Here is a 20,876-nt window from a genome sequence, read left to right on the forward strand (position 1 = left end):
CTTGCACACAGAAAGGGCCATCTGCAAGCCAAAGAGAGCAACCTCAGGAGAAACCAGACCTGCTGCTGACACTTTGATCTTAGACTCCCTGCCTCCAGACTGTGAGGCAGAAAACCCCCGTGGTCTAAGCCACTCAGTCTGTACTATTCGTTATGGCAGACTAAAGCAGGAAAAACAGGAGTAGCAGGAAAAGAGCTATGGGCTTTGTTGAAGTCACCAGCATCCGTGGCCCTGGAAAGGCTAATATTAATATATATTTTAATATTTTTACATTTATTTTTGAGAGTATAAGTGGAGAAGCAGAGAGGGGGAGACCCAGATTCTGAAGCAGGCTCCAGGCTCTGAGCTGAAGTCGGACACTCAACCTGGGGCCCTTATGGATATCTATGTATATATTTTTTTAAAGTGTGTGGAGGGATGCCTGGGTAGCTCAGTCGACTGAGCATCTGCCTCTTGATTTTAGCTCTGGTCATGATCCCAGGGTCATGGGATCAAGCCCCACATCCGGCTCTGCACTGAAAGCACGGAGCCTGTTTGGGATTCTCTCCCCCTCTCACTGCCTCTCTCCCCATGCTCTCTCTCAAAAGTGAATAAACATTTTGTCTATTTATTATTATTATATTAAAAAATGTGTTTAACGTTTTATTTATTTTTGATACAGAGAGAGACAGAGCATGAGAGGGGGAGGGGCAGAGAGAGAGGGAGACCCAGAATTGGAAGCAGGCTCCAGGCTCTGAGCTTATCAGCACAGAGCCTGACACGGGGCTCAAACCCAAGAATGTTAGATCATGACCTGAGCTGAAGTCAGAGGCCTAACCAGCTGAGCCACTCAGGTGCCCCTATTTTTTATTATTAAAAAAATGTATGTGTATTTATTTTTGAGAGAGACAGAGCACGAGCGGAGAGAGGACACACACACAGAATCTGAAGCAGGCTCCAGGCTCTGAGCTGTCAGCACACAGTCTCGCTGGGGCCCAAACCCATGAACTGGGAGATCATGACTTGAGTTGAAGTCGGACGCTTAACTGACTGGGCCACCCAGGCGCCCCAATGAACATTTAAAAAATTTGTGTTGTGCAAGACAAAAAGATATTTCCACACATAAGATGGTCTGTTGTGTATACAGAGTTAAGTTTTTGATCCAGCAAGTCACAAATCTTCCTGAGTTTCACTTTTTATTTGTAAAAAGAAGATCACAAAACCCACTTCAGAGGGTCTTTGTGAACTTAAAATGAGCTGAAATACGTAAAACGTTGGGCACACCTACCTAGTAAACATTTGTTATTAGGAAAAGTGGCATGTCATTAGGCTAGGTTATTTTGTTGGTATTGAGAAATAAATAACTTCCTGGGGCATAAATGCTTGCATTCATAGCTTGTCACTTGGGCAGGAGTTGATGGGGTGATATGGGGCATGTATTGGCTCACATATAGGGCTTTGTACTGACTCAGGTGTAGAATCACTATAAAGTATAACCCCAGAAAACCACACTCAGAGAGGCTGACCCATAAGATGTTTGCACTCAGTATGGTGACTGGCACATAGTAGGTAGTCAAAAGTATTGGCGAATCCATTTATGAATGAAGAGTGCTCACTGGGAATGTTAAAAGACTGACCATCAAGAACCATCCGTGGATGGGTGTATTAGTCACCCCTCTTAGTGTGTTGCAAGTGACAGAAACCCATTCAAACCAGCCTAAGCCAGAAACTTAAAATAAATTTTAAAAGTTTACAAATGGAGGGGGAATTTGTTGGCTCAGAAACTGACAAGTCCAGAAGTCTGCTTCAGGCATGGTTGGATCCAGGGACAAAGAGATGTATCGAGTAGTCTGCTCTCCTCTCCTTCCGTGAAATTGGCTTTATACCCAGGCAGGTGTCCTCCACATGGTTGTCCTGAGAACCTTCTCCAGGCTTCTACCCTCTACATATCCAGCAATTCATGCAGAAGAGAGGGAACCTCCCTTTCCAAACAGTGCTAACGTGAGTCTTAACTGGACTCTAAGTCAGCCAGCCAGAGTCACGAGACCATCCTTGTCCAATCAGCACTGCTCAGGGCCTGTGAGTAGGGGAGGGATAGTTTCCCAAAGGAAAAACAGGGTACTGTACCCAGCAGAAGGGAGACTGGTGGCTAGGCAGGCACAGGCCACGGCTGCCCCCCCACCCCTCCTGGACTGAGTGGAGTCCGGCGACTAGGTAACAGGTGACTAGGTGAGAGACAGAAGAACACATAGAAGTGGCTATCCAGAGCTGTGCTGTGTCCAGGCAGGATCGAGGTCACTGAAGATTCAAGGAGGCTGGGATCCGTACCAGGATGTCAGGCCAAGCGGCCAGGTGTCAGACTGACTGAGGAAATGACCCTGCTTCTCCACCTGTCCCGAAGCCACACCCTCCACAATGTGACTTAACATCACCTCTCAAGAGTGGAGCCTATTTTCCTTCCCCCAGAATGTGGGCTGGCCTCTGTCACTTGACACTGACTGTGGTGGAGTAGTGATATGCCAGTTCTGAGCTTGGGCCTCAAGGGGTCTTCTGTGACTCTGCCTCTGTGACCCTTGTCTCGGCTGCGTGAACCGTCCTGGCTATCTGGCTGGGGGATGAGAGGCCATGTGAAGCCATCCCAGGCATTCCCAGCCACAGCCCCAGACGCGGGGGAGAGCCCTGCAAGACTAGTAAAGCTACCTAGCTGGCTCCTCACAGATGACTGTCCACACGAGCAGGTCCATGGAGCCCAGCTTAGGTCAGAACTGCGCAGGTGACCTGCGGACTCACGAGCAGTAGGTGGCTGCTGGTTTAAGCCACTGAGATTTGGGACCGTTTGTTACATGGCATCGTGTGGCAATGTAGGTTCCTGATACAAAGCATTTCGAGGGAAAATGGACCTGTGTCCCACTCCCACCCCCCGAATGGGGCTGGATTTACTTTGGGGATCACACCTGCTCACAGCCTGGTCAAGTCTATCATCTCCGTGTACCTCACACAGGGATTTAACTGTCACATGTTTCTCAGAGACATGGGCTTTGGTAATTCCTAAAAGTATGCTGGGGACCGATGCATGCCCCTAGTCACATCTGGACCTCTCTCCCTCCCCCGACCCTCCGCTGAATTACACACTTTGATTTAGTCATTTTTACATGGTGGCTATGCGTGGAGAAGAGGCAAAGAACATATGTGGCCTCAAAGAGCAGTCTGTGTGAGACTGGGAGGAACTGAATGGGTCCCAAGTGCTGTCCATGAGCCACATTAGCCATTTGGTTGTAGGGAGAGAAAAAGAATCCAAGAGACAGGTTTAAAGCCCATTTTGGACTTCTGTGGAAGAAAGTTAGGGAAAGAGGAATCCGCCTTATGCTGGAAACTGCCCACCGGAGCATGGGAAGGAAGCTAACGCATCCTCCCCACCCACGGCATCCCTGCCTCCAGGATCCAGGGAACTGTCTCCTCTCCTCCCATCCTCACCAGGGCCTTCACACATACAGGAAACAGCCTCTGGGAACCCCAACATGTCCTACTGTGTCGTCCATGCCTACACCTGCCCTGTTCATGTGACCTACCCCAGGGAACGTCGCTGCCACCCAGCCAGGCAATTGGCCACCAAATCCTGCTCACCCAGCACCCAAACATCTCACCGTTCTCTCCACCCCTACTTTGGCCACACTGGCCTACTCTTAGACACCCCACTTCAAACTTGCCACTTCCAAACTGGACGTAAATCTGTCTGTGGGATAAAACCCATCAATTCTACTGTCTGATGTAGCATGCCTTCCTAACCCAGTCTTCCCCCCATCCCTGCCCAGCATCTCTCCTGCCTACCCTGCTTCTGGACTGCAGTCAACTCGAGCTTCCGAGACCCACGCAAGGGGTGCAGGCTCCCAGTTCCTGCACCTGGGGGTGTCTTTCCTCTTTGCCTTTTTTCTAACAGCCCCAGGAGGACGGGGCTGGGTGAGGGACTACAGGCCAATCATGCCCATTGGCATGGCATGTTCAAAGGCATCTGTTGCCTTCTCCAGGGCATGTTTTGCAAGGGTGTCCCTTCAACCCACTGGGAGCAGACTTGGAAAGAAAGCTCCAAAATCCTTGCTTGGGGCACAGTGTACTCTGGCTGAGCTCTGAGGGGCGGATGGCAGATGCTGCCCCAGGCTGGGGACCACTTCACAATCTACTCGCTGGTCGCAGTACCCCCCCAACCTTTCCTGGGGCCAGACCAGAGTCCTGAGGGTGCGCACAGCCAGCAGCTTCTTGGAGGCCCGGAGTGAGGTGAGGCAAAGCCAGACCCCTCAGTATGAGCATGCCTGTGGGCAGCTATGGGTCACGCTCCCTGGGGAGCTGGCACTTCCACTCTACCCTGTGATCCCAGTGATTGTTTGGAGCAGGTGCAAGGCCCACAGAGGGGAGCCCCGATGACCCTGCACCTTCCCGGCTCCTAGAGCCCGACAGCTGAGGTAGCTGGAGATGCAGGGAGGCCGGGCCCCACCTCCCACACCCAGGCCACTAAGGGCTGCTCCAGGCCACTGGGCTGGGCCTTGGGCAAGATGGGCTCCGCAGGTCACCAGGCCAGGGGCGAAACCATCCCTGAGCTGCGTGGGCCGTCCCCAGCTTCCAAGTCACTGAGTGCTCGCTGAGGAGGAAGGGGAGGGGCTGGTCAGTGGTCCAGGAGCCCCAGACCCCCCACCCTGCCTCATCTCCCCACCCAGAGAGCCAGGGAAGAAACCTATTGGTCCCATGGGGGTCCTGTCACACTTGCTGGGAGCCCTTTCCCAATCTGGGCTTCAAGGAGGCTGCATCTGACCTCCAGAGGGGCTTCTAAAAGGCCTCTTAGGCCTCCCATCATGGCTCACCTCAAACTTGCTCATGAACTCTGCAAAGATGCCGAAGAAAGCCTCGGAGGTGGTGGCTTTGGAATCCTCGCCGAAGAAGGCCAGCGCCCTGCCCAGTTCCTCCGTGGCCTCCCGCTGCAGCGCGTCCAGGGCCCGCAGCACCGGCCTGGCTGTCTCTAGGAAGGACTGATTGGCCTCTGTTATGGAAACTGCCAGGCAGCCTCAGGTTCTTGAGCAGTGACCCCAGGCCGAGCCCAGCTGCCACGAGACCTATGCTCAGCCAGGAGCTATGCCCTGTTTGGGGGCTCCAGGCCCTGTGCACACTGCCCTCTCAGCTGGCCCTGAAGCCCACCACAGCCAGGCAGCCTCGGGCCTTCCACTTGACTTCTCTGTGTGGGGCAGGCCTCTTTCCCCTCTGGGCTCCTCTCAGATGCTCTTCCTCCCCAAACACCCAGTTGGTAGCTTCCTGTCACTCTCTAGGCTTTGATCTCTTTCCCTCTTTTCTGTTTTTCTGTAGCATTTGTTCCTGTCTGTACTCAGTGGCATGGTCCCCCTCTCCTGACTGCCTGTGGCTGGCCTGACAGGTCTCTCCCTGTATCTTGTATCTTAAGTTTGGGCTCCAGGGCCCAGAAGGACAGATGGGGCAAGGCAGGGGCTTTCGGACAGTCAAAAGGCCTCCTCTTCTGTTATGCAGAGTCGGTGTAAGTGCTTGGATTATAAATCACCAGGATGGACCCTCAGCCAGGACCTCTGGGCCCCCAGAGGCCGGCTCTATGTGACCAACCCAGGGCCCATCCCAATGCTGGGATCGGCTGCTCGGAGGATACCATCATGACCACAGCAAACTTGTCCTCATTGGAGGGGGGCGTGCTCTCACAAGCAGCCTGTATCTCACTGATGGTGCCGTGGAGGTCAGCCAGGTCACTGGTCAGGGCCCGTTGATTCACTGCAGGGAAGGTAACAGAGCCTCATGAGCACCAGCCTCCCAGCCCAGGACAGTGGACCCTCTGCCTCCCCTCCCATGCACTCAGCCTACCTTTGGCAGCCAGGGGCACAGTGGGCAGGTCCTGAGCAAAGCCCAGGAGTTCTGGGAAGTGCTGGCTCAGCGATTTTGCAAGGATGTGTAGGAAGGTGGATTTCCCATCCACAGTCTTGGTGGAGTTCAGCTGCAGGTGATGCCCAACAGATATCCTCCTCAAGAACCCCACCAGCCTCCTGATCACACTGCTCTGGGGACTCTTGGCCCCACGTCTCCTGGACTGCGGCAGCAGTTCCTGGCCCTTGACACTCAGCAGCTCCACCGTTGCCAGTATTCTTACTCTGAAGGTCTGCTGGGATGCCCACAGGCCTCCCCAGGAGTTTGGAGGTTCCCTGGCCCAGATCTTTGAGACACCCTCCCAGCCCCCCAGCTATCAACTAGAGAAGGCCAGCAGATTTTCTGTCCTTGGCAGTGGAGGCCTTATCAGGAAATATAACCCAAGATTTTCTGACCCTTGGTGGGGGGCACCATTCACATGTCTTCCTTCTTGTGATTTTCTGGAACCCTCTATGGCCCATCTGGACTTCAGACATCCTAAAACATTCATATCTACACATGGAGCTTTTCTTCCTCTCTTTTAAAACAATCAAAGGTACCATGGAGAAAGGTCCTAGAAACAGTGGGAAGACTGGGTATTCAAGCTGTCCTTTCTTGGATCCTAGATCTTATAGGCATAGGATGACCTGACAGCGGTGGTAGCATTAAGGACACAGAACCTACGAGGTGAGATTCTCTCCTTCCTCCTGGAGTCTTCCCTCCCTGTCCCCCACCCTCCATTTTTCCAGATCCTGAGGCTTAGTTTGGAAAAGCACTGCCCCCCCCCCCCCCGCCTTTGCTGCAGTTACATTCTGGCCTGCTGGCAGCCAGCTTTTCCACCTGGGAGAAAGGCTCTCCTTGGCCATGATATTCTCTCCTTCTCTCTGCCACAACTTGGGTTGGGCCTGGCCTCCCCAGCCTCCATCTGGTAGGCTCACAGATTACTGCCAACTGGTCTCCTCACCTCCGTCAGGAAGTTGATCTTGAAGCCTGTGGTCTTGTTAGTTTTCGGCTGTCCATCATTGAGATAGTTGCCCATGGCCAACACAAACTGTGGAAAGGAAGGTGGGCATGTCGTGCCCAGGTGCTCACCCCGCACCCAAACCGCTATCAGGATGGGCCTCCAGAATGGAAGCCCGAAGGGGCAGATGGGCAGGTGGAGTGATCAGAGAGGGGGTGCACCCTGACCTCCAGGATCTTGGCGAGTTTCCGGCTGTTCTTGAGCTCAAGGGAGGCCTGGCGCAAGCACTCCAGGCTGCCACGGATCTCTTCTGTCTTCTCCTGGAGGGTGGCCTGGAAGTGGAGGCTGCGCAAGCGGGTTTTGTATTCCGGAACCGATAGCATCTGTCACGAGGTCAATGCCAGCATTGCACTCATCCCACCAGGAGACCCACCGCCCCACCGCAGCCTGGGGTGGAGGTCAGCTGCCTGCCCGCCATTCCGCTCAAGAAAATTAAGCACACTCCCAAAATGAGCACCAAAAAAAAAAAAAAAAGCACAATCCCATCTACCTTGAACCCCAGGTGGGAACTGGCCATTAAAGGTGTAAAACTGGGACTCAGGGGCGCGAGCGCGATGGCGGTAGGGGATTGGGACCCACGCTGCCCCCGTCAGAGCGAGAGCCCTGACAGAGGCTGCACCCCCGACCCCAGGCGGCGGTCATGGCCACAGCACCTGCAGGACGAACTGATCCGGCTCGCTGAGGCGGCCAGGCGCCTCGCGGAAGGCCTGGTAGCGCTGCTCCTCGTCGGCGTCGGGCGCGAAGAGCAGCAGCTGCGCCAGGTGCGCGGGCTCCAGGCGTCGGGGCTCCATGCTCATGAGCACCTGCCGCAGCTCCGCGGGGCTCAGCTTCAGGTGCGCCAGCAGGATGGCTGCGGGCGGGGCCGCGAGCGTGAGCCGGGGGCGGGGCCTGGCGGAGGGGGCGGGGCTCCGAAGTTCCCCGGGGCGACTGGGCGGAGCCTGGGCAGGCAAAGGAACCCGGGCGGGGCAGGAGCCGGCCCAGAGATGCAGAGGGTTCCTCCCACGGCCTAATAAACGTGAGTGAGGACAAGGTTCTCGAAGACATAGACCTAGATACCGAAGGGGCCTGTGGGCGTGGCGCCAAGTAGAGGGAGGAGACCCCGAGAGGGAGAGTAGAGGATGAGGCTGGAGGCGGGGCCAGAACCCGGAAGCCGAGGCCGTGTAGAGGTGGGGCCAACGAGGGGCGGGGCCAACGAGGGGCGGGGCCAATGAGAGTGGAGCCCAGCCTGGCACCTGCATGCCAGGGTGGGTTCCTCGACCTGAGAGGGGGCCTTCACCCTGACGGTGTCGGACCCCCATGGACTAATGTGTCATCAACCCCAGTGGATCCAAAGCTCTGCGGCCCAGAGACCGGGCCGCCTCCTGTCCCCCACAACCCCTGGGACGCCCCGAACCCCTCACAGGTGTTGTAGGCCTTCTTGTGAGACAAGATCTCCACCACCTCTTTCTTCCTGAAGGGCTCAGGCCCGGGCAACGGTTCTGGAAGGGAAAATGGTTTAACGAGACAGATGCTGAGCTGGTGGGACTGCCCAGGAGGAGTGTGGCCACACCCAACAGGCAAGACACCCCTTAACATGGCCATGACTGAATCTGCTCCAGGTGTCCACAGTTCCTTCATTCCTCAGTTTCCCACTCAGGTGTAACATACTCAGCATGCGTGGTGGGTGCCCCTCCACCACCCCATCCCTCCCACCCTCCAACCCGGTCCCTTGGGACTGAGCTGCCCGAGTAAGGTGAACCAACCACCTCTCCACCTTGCAGATGCTTCCTGGATGGACAAAGGCCTTTGTCTTCCATCCTGCAACCACCTGTCACACACGATACCCTGGCTGCCTGGAGCCCCACCCAACAATCCTATAGGGAGATACCCAGAGAGGGGAGAGGGGACAGTGAGACTAGAAGGGACATCTAGTCTCCAAGATATGGATGCCTCCTGGTCACCTGATTCTGGCTCTGTGACTTTGAGCAAATTACCTAGCTTCTCTGTGCTTCTTCATCAGGAAATCAGGGTGGTCACAGTCCCTGTCTCAGAGTTGTCACAGGATTGATTTAGAAACAAGGGTGTCTAGCATTTGGTAAGCATGCAATAAATGCCAGCTATTATGGTCATCTTCACTTTGAGATGGGAGCAGCTCTGAGAAGTTAAATAATTCAGGGACACAGTAAGTAAATGGCAGCCGGTGCAGGCCTCTGGGACTGTAAGCTCCAGGATGCCACAGAAGGCAGCAGGTGGGCTTCCACAGAGGACTTGTGGGAGGGTTGCCCCAGGGCCCTCAAGCCACTCACTAGCAGGTTTCTGGGTGCCAAAGTGGAGCTCCAGATCGAGGTACTTCACCATGTCACTCAGCTTATCATAATCAGAATCTTCCCCAAGCTGCAAGGCAGAGGGGTGTCAGAGTGAGGCCCTGCATTGGCAACCGCATGGCCACCCCCCACCCCATCCACCATCTGAGGGCTGCCCTGGGAGCTACTGAAGGGGGAGCCCTCATCAGGCCCTGGGATACCCGTGGGGGGCAGGGGAGGCTGCAGAAGCAAAATCATCCAGGTTATCAGGCGGCGAGCCCCCTCCTCCTAAAGTCCATTGCATACATACACCTGAAACACTCCCCATGCAGAAGCCGGCCAGCCGCACTGAGACAGGCGGATGAAGGGACTGCAAAGGGGCCACAGCCAACTGAGGGGGCTTAAGGAGGTGACTGAGAGCACTGGCCCTGTTTTGCGGTGTTCTTTGCAGGGGGTGCATTCACCAGAGCTGCCCTGTTTTCACGATGCTAGGGGAATGGAAGCAGGGCAATGCCAGGGACTACACACTGGACAGGGGCTTGTCTTCGATGCTGCTGCCCAGACCACCTTCCCCTGGTGCAGGGCGGGCCCAGGCCCCAGGTCACCCACCTGACCCCAGATGGTGCCTTCCGAGTTCTCCACCTGCTCCCACCGGAGGCGCTTGACGCTCATGTGGCTGGTCTCACTTCGGCGGTGGCCCAGGCCCCGGGACAGCATGGGGGGTGCACAGGGCACTGGTGGGGGCAGGGGTGGCGGGGGTGGTGGAGGGACTGGGTGGCTAAGTTGGGTGAGGGGCTTGGCCAGTGTCTGAGCAGGGCCCCGGGGACCGTCGGGGTTTCGGGAGCTGGGCTTGGGGTCATGGAAGGGCAGAGGTGGCGGAGGCGGGGGGCTAAGTGGGGGCGGGGGGATGTGGTCGGAGATGGAGGAGTAGGTCAGGGAGCTGCCTTCCTCACTGCTGCTGATGCACTCGCTAGCGCTGCTCCGCTCATTGGTCACAAAGCTGCCCTGGTCATCATGGAAGCTCATCTGCGGGGTGGGGCAAGGTGAGGGAGAGTGGGATAGCCTGGGGCAGGGGATGGGATAGCCTGGGGACAAGGACAGGACAGTCTAGGAAAAGGAACAGGGCTAACCTGAGACAAGGTATATGGGACAACCTTGAGTGAGGGGTGTCATAGTTTGAGTAAAAGGGTGGGATAGCTCAAGCCAGGGGGTGGGGTAGCCTGGGACAGATTCTAGGCTGGACTGGGGCAGGGAGGGCAGTAGCTGGGGGCAGATCCCCAAGGGCAACAGGCCTCTTGCATGAGCCCAGGGATACCGTTCCCCTTACAGACCCCTGTCACACCTGGGACCCTCGCCCTCCACACCTGCTTGCACGCTCACCTCCTCATAGTCATTCTCGGGGCTCAGGAAGTCATCCACGACAGTGACCCGGGGGCCCAGCTGCTCGCTGAGCACATCCAGGAAGCGGTCTGTGTCCCGGCTTCGCATGGGGCGGGAGAAGGTGAAGAGCTTCCTGTGGTTGTGTGGGTGGGCAGGGTCTGGACTTGGGGGGCTGTCGGAGCGGATGGGCCCGGGCTCTGGCTGTGGGGACGGCGCCCTGCTGCTGTCCAGGCTGGCGTAGGGGTGAGACTCAGAGCTGCTGGGGGAGGCCAGGCCCCCTGAGCACAGTGGGTAGTAGCAGGGGGAGGGCAGAAGCCGCTCGCTGGGCCATGAGACGCCGGACAGGGTCCTGGGCCCTGGGGTGGGGGGGATCAGGTGTGAGGACCTCTCTTCAGTCAGCACCTGGATCCCAGGTGCAGGCTGGAGGGGAGAGGCTGGGGGCAGGGTGGCTCTGTGTCCCTGGGCACCTTCCTGTCCCTTTCTGGACACAGCACAAGAAGACCTTGGATGTCTCCCCAGGCCCTTCCCTGAGGGAAATCAAAGGTCAGAGTAGATGAGGGGGAACACTACTTAGCTCCCAGGACAGGACAGACCCCAGCCCATCTTGGTCCCAACCTGGGATGGAACACAATTGAAAGGGGGGATGGGCATTCTCCAGGCCCCAGACCAAGGATCATGAGGCACCTCCCACACCCGACAGACCCTTGGCTGACAGCAACACTGCCCAGGGTTTCTGCCTTCTGATCTGCAGAGAAACGAGCTTCTCAGTTCTGCCATTCACAGAGCAATGCATGCACTTAATAGTTCATCCAACAGCCACATGCTAACTTGGGGCTCCTTGGGGATGGGAAGACCTGTGCTCTTCTAAATCTCCAGGAGGGGTAAGGATTGGAGGGGACCCGAGAAGGCCTGAGACAACCCTAACCTTGACGGACCTTTGTCATGGAGGCTGCTAAGGTTCCCCGCAACTCAGCCATGGAGCCATGCAGCAAAGGGGAGGCTGGAAGGATGTCCCTCAGATGGAGGCAACACCCAGACGGCCCACCCAGCGGACAGAGGCCAGCGCTGCCCTCAGGAACCCCAGCCGGCCAAGACCCTACCTGCTGCAGCCGCCGGGCTGGGCACTGGCGGGGAGGCACGGGCTCTGGACGCCGTCCCCACCTTCCCTTTGAAGCTGCTGCTCAGTCGGGACTCGAGCTCTGCATAGACGGCTGACATCTTTGGGGAGAGGAGGCCAGGGTGAGTCCAGCTTCCCCTCACCTCTCAAGTGAGGCCCTCACGTGGCCTCAGAGGCCAGGCCTGGGTGGTCTGGGAGGCAGGGATCTGGTCCAGCCCCATGAACCACCCATTCCCAGCAGCCAAATGAACTGCCAGGAGGGGGTGAGGTCTCACCATCTTCGGATTGGGGGTCTCAGGGAGGGATGTGCCGTCGCCTGCCTGGCGCTCGCCGGGGATTAAAGGAAGAGGCAGTTCAGGGCAGTCACCGGGACCTGCTGGGGGAAAAGGAGGGGGTGGAGTCCACCATGGAGACATCTGGTGACCCTTATGAGCTCTAAGGCTCAGGCTCGAGCCCAGGGACAGTGGGCAGCCACAGAGAAGGAGCCGGCAAGCCCTGCAGACCCAGGAGGGCCACAGCTCCATCCCGCCCAACTTGTTCATGGGATCTCTCATCTCACAAACCCCATTTTGCAGGTGGGAAAACGGAGCCCTGTTCCCCACACCTAGTCCCGCCTTTCTGTCCAGAGCCTCACCGCAACTGAGGCTGGCCTCCAGGCCCTGGGACCGGAGGCTGCGACGGCACATGGAAGACGCCCTCAGGGAGCTCCGTCGCTGGGGCTCCAGCACCGGCTCTGGCTCGGGCTCGGGCTCAGGCTCTAGGTCCAGCTCAGACTCTGGCTCTGCTGTGGGACACGAACAGGAGATGGGCCCCTTGTCCTCTCAGCCAGACAAGGGGCCTCCCAGGAGGGGCAAAGGCAGCAGCTGTGTGCACCAGTCTGTGACCCCAGGCTCTGCCTGGCAGGTGGAGCGACATTGGACACCTGCTGCTCAGCCTATACTCTGAGCTTCTTGCTAAAACCCTTGAGCCTCCCCAGCAAATTGTGGATCCCCAGGACTAGGGGTAGTGGGCACACAAGGGCCAGCACTCAGGTCTGTGGGCCATGACACAGCAGATGCATGCTGTGTAGAACAAGGGCACAGGGCATCGTCCGGCAGCCCCTAGTGTGTGTCCGTGTGCATCAAGGCCCACCAGCCAGATTTGACCTGGCTGTGTGCTCACTGTCAAACCATACGGATTTTCTGATCTGTGCCACACTTCTTGGGGTGCATTGCATGGCCACTGAGGTCCCTCCCATATTGTGGATGAGAAGCCTGGGGTTCTGGGCGGACAGGCGGGGTGTCTGAAGTCTGAGATAAGGCCACAGATGCTACTGAAAGGTGAAGCTGAGGGGCACCTGGGTGGCTCAGTTGGTCAAGCGTCCGACCTCGGCTCAGGTTATGATCTCGGGATTCGTGAATTCGAGCCCCGCGTCAGGCTCTGTGCTGACAGCTGGGAGCCTGGAGCCTGTTTCATATTCTGTGTCTCCCTCTCTCTGTGTGCCTCCTTTGCTCGTGCTATCTCTCTCTCTCTCAAAAGTAAATTAAAATTTTTAAAAAATTAAGAAAAAAAAGGGTCAAGCTGGGAAGGCACGTTGGTGGGACCAAGTGTGTGACCAGCTGGGTGGGTCCGGCAGGTGTCTGCGGGACACAGGGGCGCATGCGTGTGTGGAGGAGGCCTGGGTTGGCTGTGATCAGAGAACCCGTGTCTGGCTCTTCACCCGGTGGGCGGGGCAGCGGGAGAGGCCGCCTACCAGTCATGGCTGAGTAGCCCAGGAAGCAGGCGATTTTCTCCCGGCACTGCTCCTGCTCCTCGTAAGTCAGCAGCTGGTAGATGAACTGCCAAAGGACTTGCTTGGCAGGTGTGTCCAGCACAGGGTAGACGTCCACAATGAGGGTGTCGATGTTCCTGGGGGTGGGGACAGGAGCAAGGGCTTCATTACTCAGGCTCACCAGAGGGGGAGGGGGAGATGGGGGGGTGGCACTTCCAGGCCACAGAACGGCAGCCCTGCGGACACAGGGAAGTGGGGGAGGGAGGGAAACAAGGCCACCCTCGGCCACCCAGACTCAAACCCTGGCTCTGCCACATACCAGCCAAGTGACCTTTCTCAAGTTACTTAATTTCTCGGTGCCTCTGTTTCCTCATCTGTAAAAATGCAGATAAAAATAGCATCTATCTCATAGAGTCATTGTGAAGATTAAAACACACAGGGTGTATGGGGAAGCTGATTGGCAAATGATGGCCCGTGGGCCAAAGTCTGGCCCCTCCTTCTGTTTTTGTAAAGAAACTTTTATTGGAACACAGCCATGACTGTTTATATATTGTCTAATGGCTTTTTTTTTAGTTAAAAAAAATGTTAATCATTTTTGAAAGAGACAGAGTGCCAGCAGAGGAGGAGCAGAGAGAGAGGGAGACACAGAATCTGAGGCAGGCTCCAGGCTCTGAGCTGTCAGCACAGAGCCTGATGTGGGACTCAAACCCACGAAGTGTGAGATCATGATCTGAGCTGAAGTTGGACGCTTAACCAACTGAGCTACCATGGCAGGTTTGAATAGTTTCTATGGAGATTGTGTGGCCCACAGAGTCTAAAATATTTACTATGTTGCCCTGCATAGCAACAGTTTTCTGATCCTTGCATTATATGGAAAAACTAAAACTGGATCCTCATATAACACCACACATAAGTATGAACCCTGGGTGGTTAAAAGACAAAGTGTGAAAGGTAAAATTATAAAATCAGTAGAAGACAGTGCAGGCCTAGGGTTAGGGAAAGAGGTTTTTTGGTTTTTGCTTTTTTATTTTTAAGTAGGCTTCACACCCAGCGCAGAGCTCAGTTCAGGGCCTGAACTCACGATCCTGATTATTGAGACCTGAACTGAGACCAAGAGTCAGATGCTTAACCCACTGAGCTACCCAGGTACCCCAGTTGGGAAGGAGTTCTTGAACAAACTTTCAAAAGCATAAGGCCCAAAATGTGTTGAATTTGATTATGCAAAATCAAGGATATCTGTTCAAAGAAGCCCAACTTGGATACACTGATGTTAGATATAACAGAAAAAACAACAGAAGTAACAAATGGGAGAAGATGTTTCCAATGTCTAAAACCAACAAAGATTCAGTATCTAAAATATACAAGACCTCCTTCAAATCAATAAGAACAAAAAGTCCAGTGAAATAAAAATGGGCAAAGGGTCTATAGATAAACAGAAAAAGTTAACAAGCATATTAAAAGACCTTTAAAATAGTAATTAATCTTTTTAATGCTTATTTTTTTTTCTGTTTTTTATTTATTCTTGAGAGACAGAGAGAGATAGCATGAGCCGGGGAGGGCTCAGAGAGGGAGACACAGAACCTGAAGTAGGCTCCAGGCTCTGAGCTGTCAGCACAGAGCCCAACACGGGGCTCGAACCCATGAGCTGTGAGATCATGACCTGAACCGAAATCAGACGCTTAACTGACTGAGCTACCCAGGCACCGCAATGCTTATTTATTTTTGAGAGACAAAGAGACAGAGTACAAGCAGGAAAGGGCAGAGAGAGGAGACACAGAATCCGAAGGAGCTGTCAGCTCAGAGCCTGACATGGAGCTCGAACTCAGGAGATCATGACCTGAGCTGAAATCAAGAGTTGGATGCTGAACCAACTGAGCCATTCAGGCACCCCTAAGACGGTCATTTTAAAAATCAAAATAAGAAGATGTCACTTGTAGGTAAACAAGGGACACCTGGGTGGCTGTCAGTTCAGCATCGGCTCTTGATTTCGGCTTAGGTCATGATCCTAGGACTGTGGGATCGGGCTTCGAGTCAGGCTCCACCCTGGGAGTGGAGCCTGCTTAAGATTCTCTCCCTCTTCTCTCTGTTCCTCCCCACTCTCTCTCTCTCAATAAATAAACATTTTTTAAAATTAGGTAAACAAATACCTTAGTAGCCAGCAGTTCTGCTGTGCTCTTAGATGTAAATTTCAAATGACTTGTGCACAACTCCAAGGGGAAATGTGCAAGATGGTGTTCATCTCTGCTACTGTGATAGAAGACAGTGGTGGCAAGTCAGGGTCTGTACCTTTCAGGTAAATACATCAGACATGGGGGTAGGGGTGGTGATCTACAAGAATGTGGCTACAATTATAAACAATGTATTCCATGTACCGGAGCAACAGGGACAGATCTAAATACAGCACTTGGTAGGAAAAGAGTTACAGGGGGAATGTGCACAGAACAGCACCATCTTGATGCGAAACAAAAAATAAATCATGTATTGGGAGCCTGGCTGGCTCAGTCGGAAGAGCATGTGACTCTTGGGGTTGTGAGTTCGAGCCCCAGGTTGGGTGTAAAGATCACTTAGATAAATAAAACCTAAAAAAATACATCATCCAAAATAGCAATGCCCACACTTGAGAACACACCAGACAAAAGGATGCCCATTAAATTCATCAGACTGGTGTCTTGGCAGGGGACCTAGGAGAGGAAGTGGAGCTAAAAGGCAGTGAAAGGTGGAGACAAGCCCAGGGTCCAGATAGAACAACAGCCACAAAACGGAATGTTATTTGGCCACAAAAAATGAAGGAAATGGATGCTGTAGCTTGGATGGACTTTGAAAACACGATGCTGAGTGAAAGAAGCCAGACGTGAAAGCCCACATATCGTAGGATCCTGTTCATATGGAAGTCCAGAACAGGGAAAGCCAGAGACGATGAAGTAGATTCACGGTTAAGGGGTGAGGGGAGGGTGGAAGAGGATGGGGTGACAGTGAAGAGGTGTGGGGTTTCTTTCTGAGGTGATGAAAATGTTCTCAAACTGGGTGTGGTGATGGATGCACCGATGTGTACATTAAAAACCACTGCCTTGTCCCCTTAAGTGAATGAACTGTCATGGCATGTATTATATCTCAATAAAGCTGTTTAAGACAAAAAAGGGGGGCATAAACAGGTGAGAGGTTTACATGGACCGTGACAATGATCTTATAGGGACCAAGTTTACAAAACGGAAGTCATCTACCTAACCAACCCCTCCCTGCCATGATGGCCGGCAGGTGGCAAGCAGTCACAGGCAGAAGTCTTGTGAGCCAATGGAGCAGGTGGTTGGTGCTTCACCTTACAGAGGTGAGGTCATGTGGCTGGGGGGTTTCAGAGTGTGGGTTTGTTGTGGGGCCCCTGGTACCAGCTGCTGCTTTCTTTGAGTCCTCCCCCAGAAGGGGATGGAGGAGGCCCAGGCAGGGAGACCTGGATGAGGAGTCTGGGTAGGATTTGGGGCCCACCCAGGGCAGCTCCCACCACCTCTCTGGCCCAGCCACCTGTGCTGGAAGAAGCTCTCAAGGGCCCGGCAGACCCCATAGCGCTCGGGAGGTGTCAGCAGGTGCTCCAGCTGCTGGCTGAAAGTCCGCCCCTGAACCCGGATGCTGGAGGGCAGGATCTCTGCCACCCACTGCAGGGAGCTGAGCGCCGAGGATGGGTTGGGGGAATCCAAAGAGTCGGAGTCTGTCAGGGCCACAGGCAGGAGAGGCACAGATGACCCAGCATCCCCAGGTTGGAGGCCATTTCTCTGGCAGCGGGGGTGAGTGCCAGGCCCCGGGGGGCATGCCTATTGTCAGAAGCTGGGCACATGGATGCAGGGAGAGCCCCAGGCAGGGTCTCTGTACCCCACTGCAATCTACGGCACCACGTGGGGAGGGAAGCTGCAGGTTTAGGGGGAAGAGCAGAGTCTTGTGCAGACTCATGAATCCCACACACAGAGGCCCTGGCTGGGTATCTGTGGGCCATGCAGCCTAGTGGTAGAGGGTATCTCACCGCTGGCGAATGGGACCAGCCCCTCCTCCACCACCAGCGTGGGCACCGCACCACTGCCTTGAAGCATGGACACCACCTTGTCATGGGAGCAATTCCTGCTGAGAAGAGATGGCCCAGGAGGGCCTGAGCAGGATGAGCCCTGTCCACGGCCACCCACCAGACCTCCGTGTCCTGCTGGTAGAGGCCACTCAGCATGCGCACAGTCGGGCCAAGACCAGAAGCCAGGGCCCTGGCCTCCTTGGTCTCCTCTGCTAGAGACACCCCAGACCCAGGACCAGCTGGACACTTCTGGGTGCAGAGGGATTGTGCCCACATCACCCCTAGGTCGAGCTCTCCCTCAAGGGCCAGACACTCATGGTCCATTTAACTCTGCATCCCTTGCGTGGAGCTGGGGTGTCTCCAGGTTGGAAGGATCAATGACATCCTGGTTAGTGTAGGGGGACAGATTCAAGGATTCCTACAGGAAGAGGGGCAGACCGTGGGGACCAAGTGGCCATAGGAGATCGGGACCACGGGCCTGGGTGTCCCAAGAGGCAAGAGTCTTGGAGGATGATTTGTCACCAAGCTCCAATATTCCCAATAGCCTCTGACCTCATGTCCAGTCCATTGAGGAAGAGGATCCGGTCGCCTGACTTGAGGGAAGCATTGTCAGCCGGGCTCCCTAGAAGCGAGAAGAGACCAAGGGCTGGTCAGCTCGGCAGGGCCGCACTCTGTGAGCCCATTTCACAGGAGCAACATAGGAAGACTGGCATAGGAGAGCCAGATTCAAGCCAGCAGATCCCACATTAGGCCCAGCATTCCTCTGCTCCCAGCTGCTCTGCACAGGGAGTGAGCCCCTGGGTGGGTACGGGAGGGTTTGGGGCACAGTGTCGACCGCCTGTCAGCCCTGGGCTGTTGAAGAGCAGAAACAAGGAGGGTCTTGGGAGCATTATTTCTTCAGCACCTGCTGAGAGCCCCCGGTCCCTACACCGTTCTCTGCCCCTCAGGTAACAGTTCACTTGGAAGATTCCTCTGTGCTTTTGTCATCAGGAGAAAGTGCGTCTGCCTACACGGCATCTCCCTCTGGCTGTGAAACATGGCATGTGAATCACACTTGTTTGTTTCCACACTTGCTGATGCTTTGGTATTGGGTGGCAATGCTGACCCGGGAAGCGCTGCCCTCCTAGGGCTAGCCAATTCCTACATGGTACATGACTGGCTGATCCAGAGCCCACAACCAACCACCCTCCTCTATAGGGCTCTCACACCCTGGACCACTGTTACCCTGCTAATCACCCAGGGCCAGGCACCTCCCAAATGGGGACAGCTCCTAAGTCCCAGAGCCTGCTGAAAGCATTCAAACTAATCCTACACCTGCTTAGCCTGCTTTGCCTGATCCTCCCCTTCCCTGTGTGGTCCTTCGAGGTGGTATGGCCCTGCATGATGTGGCAATGCCCCCTCCTCTTGGGAACTGCAAGGGACAAGTTCTTTTTTCCAATGGTGATCATCTCCTGATTTGTTGGCTTCAACGCACCAGGATAATAATAAAACTTGCATATTACACACATAGATAGCAGTGGACTCTCACTCTGCTTTGATGGCCTTGAAGGCAAACCCAGTACCGAACACCTGGGGAGGGGTTGGTCACTTTGCTCCCGTAGATGTAGGTTTTTTTTTCCTTTCTGCCTCTTTTATCAGCCACTGCTCTAAATTTGATTTGGAAGCAAATGGGGGAAGGGACAAATGCCTAAAGAAAATGTATTCTCAAGTTGTGAGACGTTCTCTCTTGAGGCTGTGGGGACTGTGGGGGGTTGGGGTGAAGGCTGCTCAGGAAGGACTTGCTGGGGAAGTGGAGGAAAGGGGGAGAGGAGAGGGCGATGGTGGTGGTGAATCCAACCTGGCCTGTCTGGAAGCTTGGGTCAGCCTGGGGTCGGAGGGCCAGAGAGGGTATAGCCAGGGAATTCAAGATCATTGGATCAGGAATCAGGAGATCTCAGGTTCCGGCCCTCGCTTTGCAGAGCCTCTAAAAGCCTGTGAAAGCTCTCACTGCAGCATCTGTTTGGCTTCCTATGACAAGGAAGGCATGGAACTACCAGCCTGGAGGCTGGGTTGGAGAGAGCAGCATATCTAGGTGTTAACATGGCCCTAGGCCAAGTCTCTCCTGATGCAGGTGTAGTTGGAGCAAGAATGTGGTTGAAAGAGACACAGAGGAGGGATTGCTCTGATCCAGAGGACTAGTCTTGGGCCTTTTCCCTACAGCACTGTGTCAACAACTCAGCAATGCACAAATCCTAGAAGAGCATGTCAGTCATCCGCATTCCCCATGGCAGGAATAACGATGCTAAGACACTAATGGACCTTCCTGGGGATCAGAAGATGTCCATCCCACAAATCCATGCACTGGAGGTATGAGATGAGGAAGGATACACAGGACTCAGCATCAGCAGGGGCCCCAGTGGGGATGTGTCAGTAGGAGCATCTCAGCTGCTGGGAGGTTATGGATGCAGGTGACCCAGCCCTGGGAGGTGGTTACCGGGAGGGAAAGTTCAATTTAGCGCCAGGAGACATTTCTGCCACACAGAGATCTTCCACAATGAAAGCCCCCCCCCCCCACCCATCCCCCAGAGGCAGAAAAAGAATTACTGCACTAAGGGCTGCCTTTTTCAAGATGCCACCATTCCAGGAGGAAAAAAAGAAGAGGCAGGGTGGGGGTGCGAAGGGACTGGATATGGGCAGAGGCCCTGAGAGCCTGATGCCTCTCTGAATCTGGCCTGCCCAGCAAGTGCCAAGTTCACAGTGGGCACTCGGCACGGGGCATGCATGGTGTTTGGGTGCAGCCTGGGCAGGCATCAGGTGCGTCCTAGCTTCCCCAGAGTCTGGGACAGTGCCCCTGGCCCTCCGCGTGGACACAGGAAAGGTCTGGATGGAGGACTTAGGTCATTTGCCTCAAAGGGGACCCTGAACTTCGAGAGGGTTTGCCCCATCTCAGAGGGATGCTCTGGGATAGTTAGAGGACACGGGCTACCTGAGGTCTGAACCTGGAGTTGGAAGTGAGGGGGCGGGTTACTGAGGATTGGCCTAACAGGGTCCTGAACTCCATCGGGGACAACCCGCCCACCCCTCACCAGGCAGGACAGACTCGATCCAGACAGGCCCGTGGCCGCGCAGAGTAAAGCCGAAGCTCTTGTTGCCCTTGTAGACTCGGACTGTCCTGGAGAGAAAGAAGAGGTTGGGTGGGGGGGCTGGCGGTGCCCTGCCCTGGGGAAAGCGAGGCTAGAGGGTGTAGGGGTTAGAGATGTCCCGCGTCCCGTCCGCATCCCCCAGGTGTCCACGCCCTGACCCCGCGCCCTCTGCCCAGATCTCCACCCCGGTCCACCGATGAGGAGGCATCCGCGGCCCGTGCGCGCCCGCCCTGGGTACCTGCGAGCGCCCCCCGGGCCCGCGCGGCCGCC

The 20,876-nt window shown here is 55.3% G+C and overlaps 1 protein-coding gene across 1 annotated transcript in view; it reads right to left on the reverse strand.

The window, feature by feature from the left end:
• Window positions 1-1,156: 1,156 nt before the first annotated feature.
• Window positions 1,157-20,876, reverse strand: part of GRID2IP (Grid2 interacting protein) — a 36,276-nt gene continuing 16,556 nt past the window's right edge. Inside the window, exons 4-23 of the mRNA XM_029949293.1 lie at window positions 20,845-20,876; window positions 20,550-20,635; window positions 18,037-18,106; window positions 17,446-17,540; window positions 16,953-17,136; window positions 13,419-13,573; window positions 12,321-12,470; window positions 11,962-12,059; window positions 11,670-11,787; window positions 10,570-10,925; window positions 9,799-10,215; window positions 9,193-9,280; window positions 8,308-8,385; window positions 7,561-7,757; window positions 7,075-7,230; window positions 6,851-6,937; window positions 5,848-5,977; window positions 5,639-5,757; window positions 4,833-4,997; window positions 1,157-4,612 (exon numbers count right to left, since the gene is read on the reverse strand). The exon at window positions 20,845-20,876 is cut by the window's right edge and continues 64 nt beyond it. Of these exons, the coding sequence (XP_029805153.1) occupies window positions 4,541-4,612; window positions 4,833-4,997; window positions 5,639-5,757; window positions 5,848-5,977; window positions 6,851-6,937; window positions 7,075-7,230; window positions 7,561-7,757; window positions 8,308-8,385; window positions 9,193-9,280; window positions 9,799-10,215; window positions 10,570-10,925; window positions 11,670-11,787; window positions 11,962-12,059; window positions 12,321-12,470; window positions 13,419-13,573; window positions 16,953-17,136; window positions 17,446-17,540; window positions 18,037-18,106; window positions 20,550-20,635; window positions 20,845-20,876 (2,853 nt within the window). The 3' untranslated portion in view covers window positions 1,157-4,540. The remainder of the gene's footprint in view (window positions 4,613-4,832; window positions 4,998-5,638; window positions 5,758-5,847; window positions 5,978-6,850; window positions 6,938-7,074; window positions 7,231-7,560; window positions 7,758-8,307; window positions 8,386-9,192; window positions 9,281-9,798; window positions 10,216-10,569; window positions 10,926-11,669; window positions 11,788-11,961; window positions 12,060-12,320; window positions 12,471-13,418; window positions 13,574-16,952; window positions 17,137-17,445; window positions 17,541-18,036; window positions 18,107-20,549; window positions 20,636-20,844) is intronic.

Source organism: Suricata suricatta, chromosome 8 (genome assembly GCF_006229205.1).
Source record: "Suricata suricatta isolate VVHF042 chromosome 8, meerkat_22Aug2017_6uvM2_HiC, whole genome shotgun sequence".
Taxonomy (NCBI): domain Eukaryota; kingdom Metazoa; phylum Chordata; class Mammalia; order Carnivora; family Herpestidae; genus Suricata; species Suricata suricatta.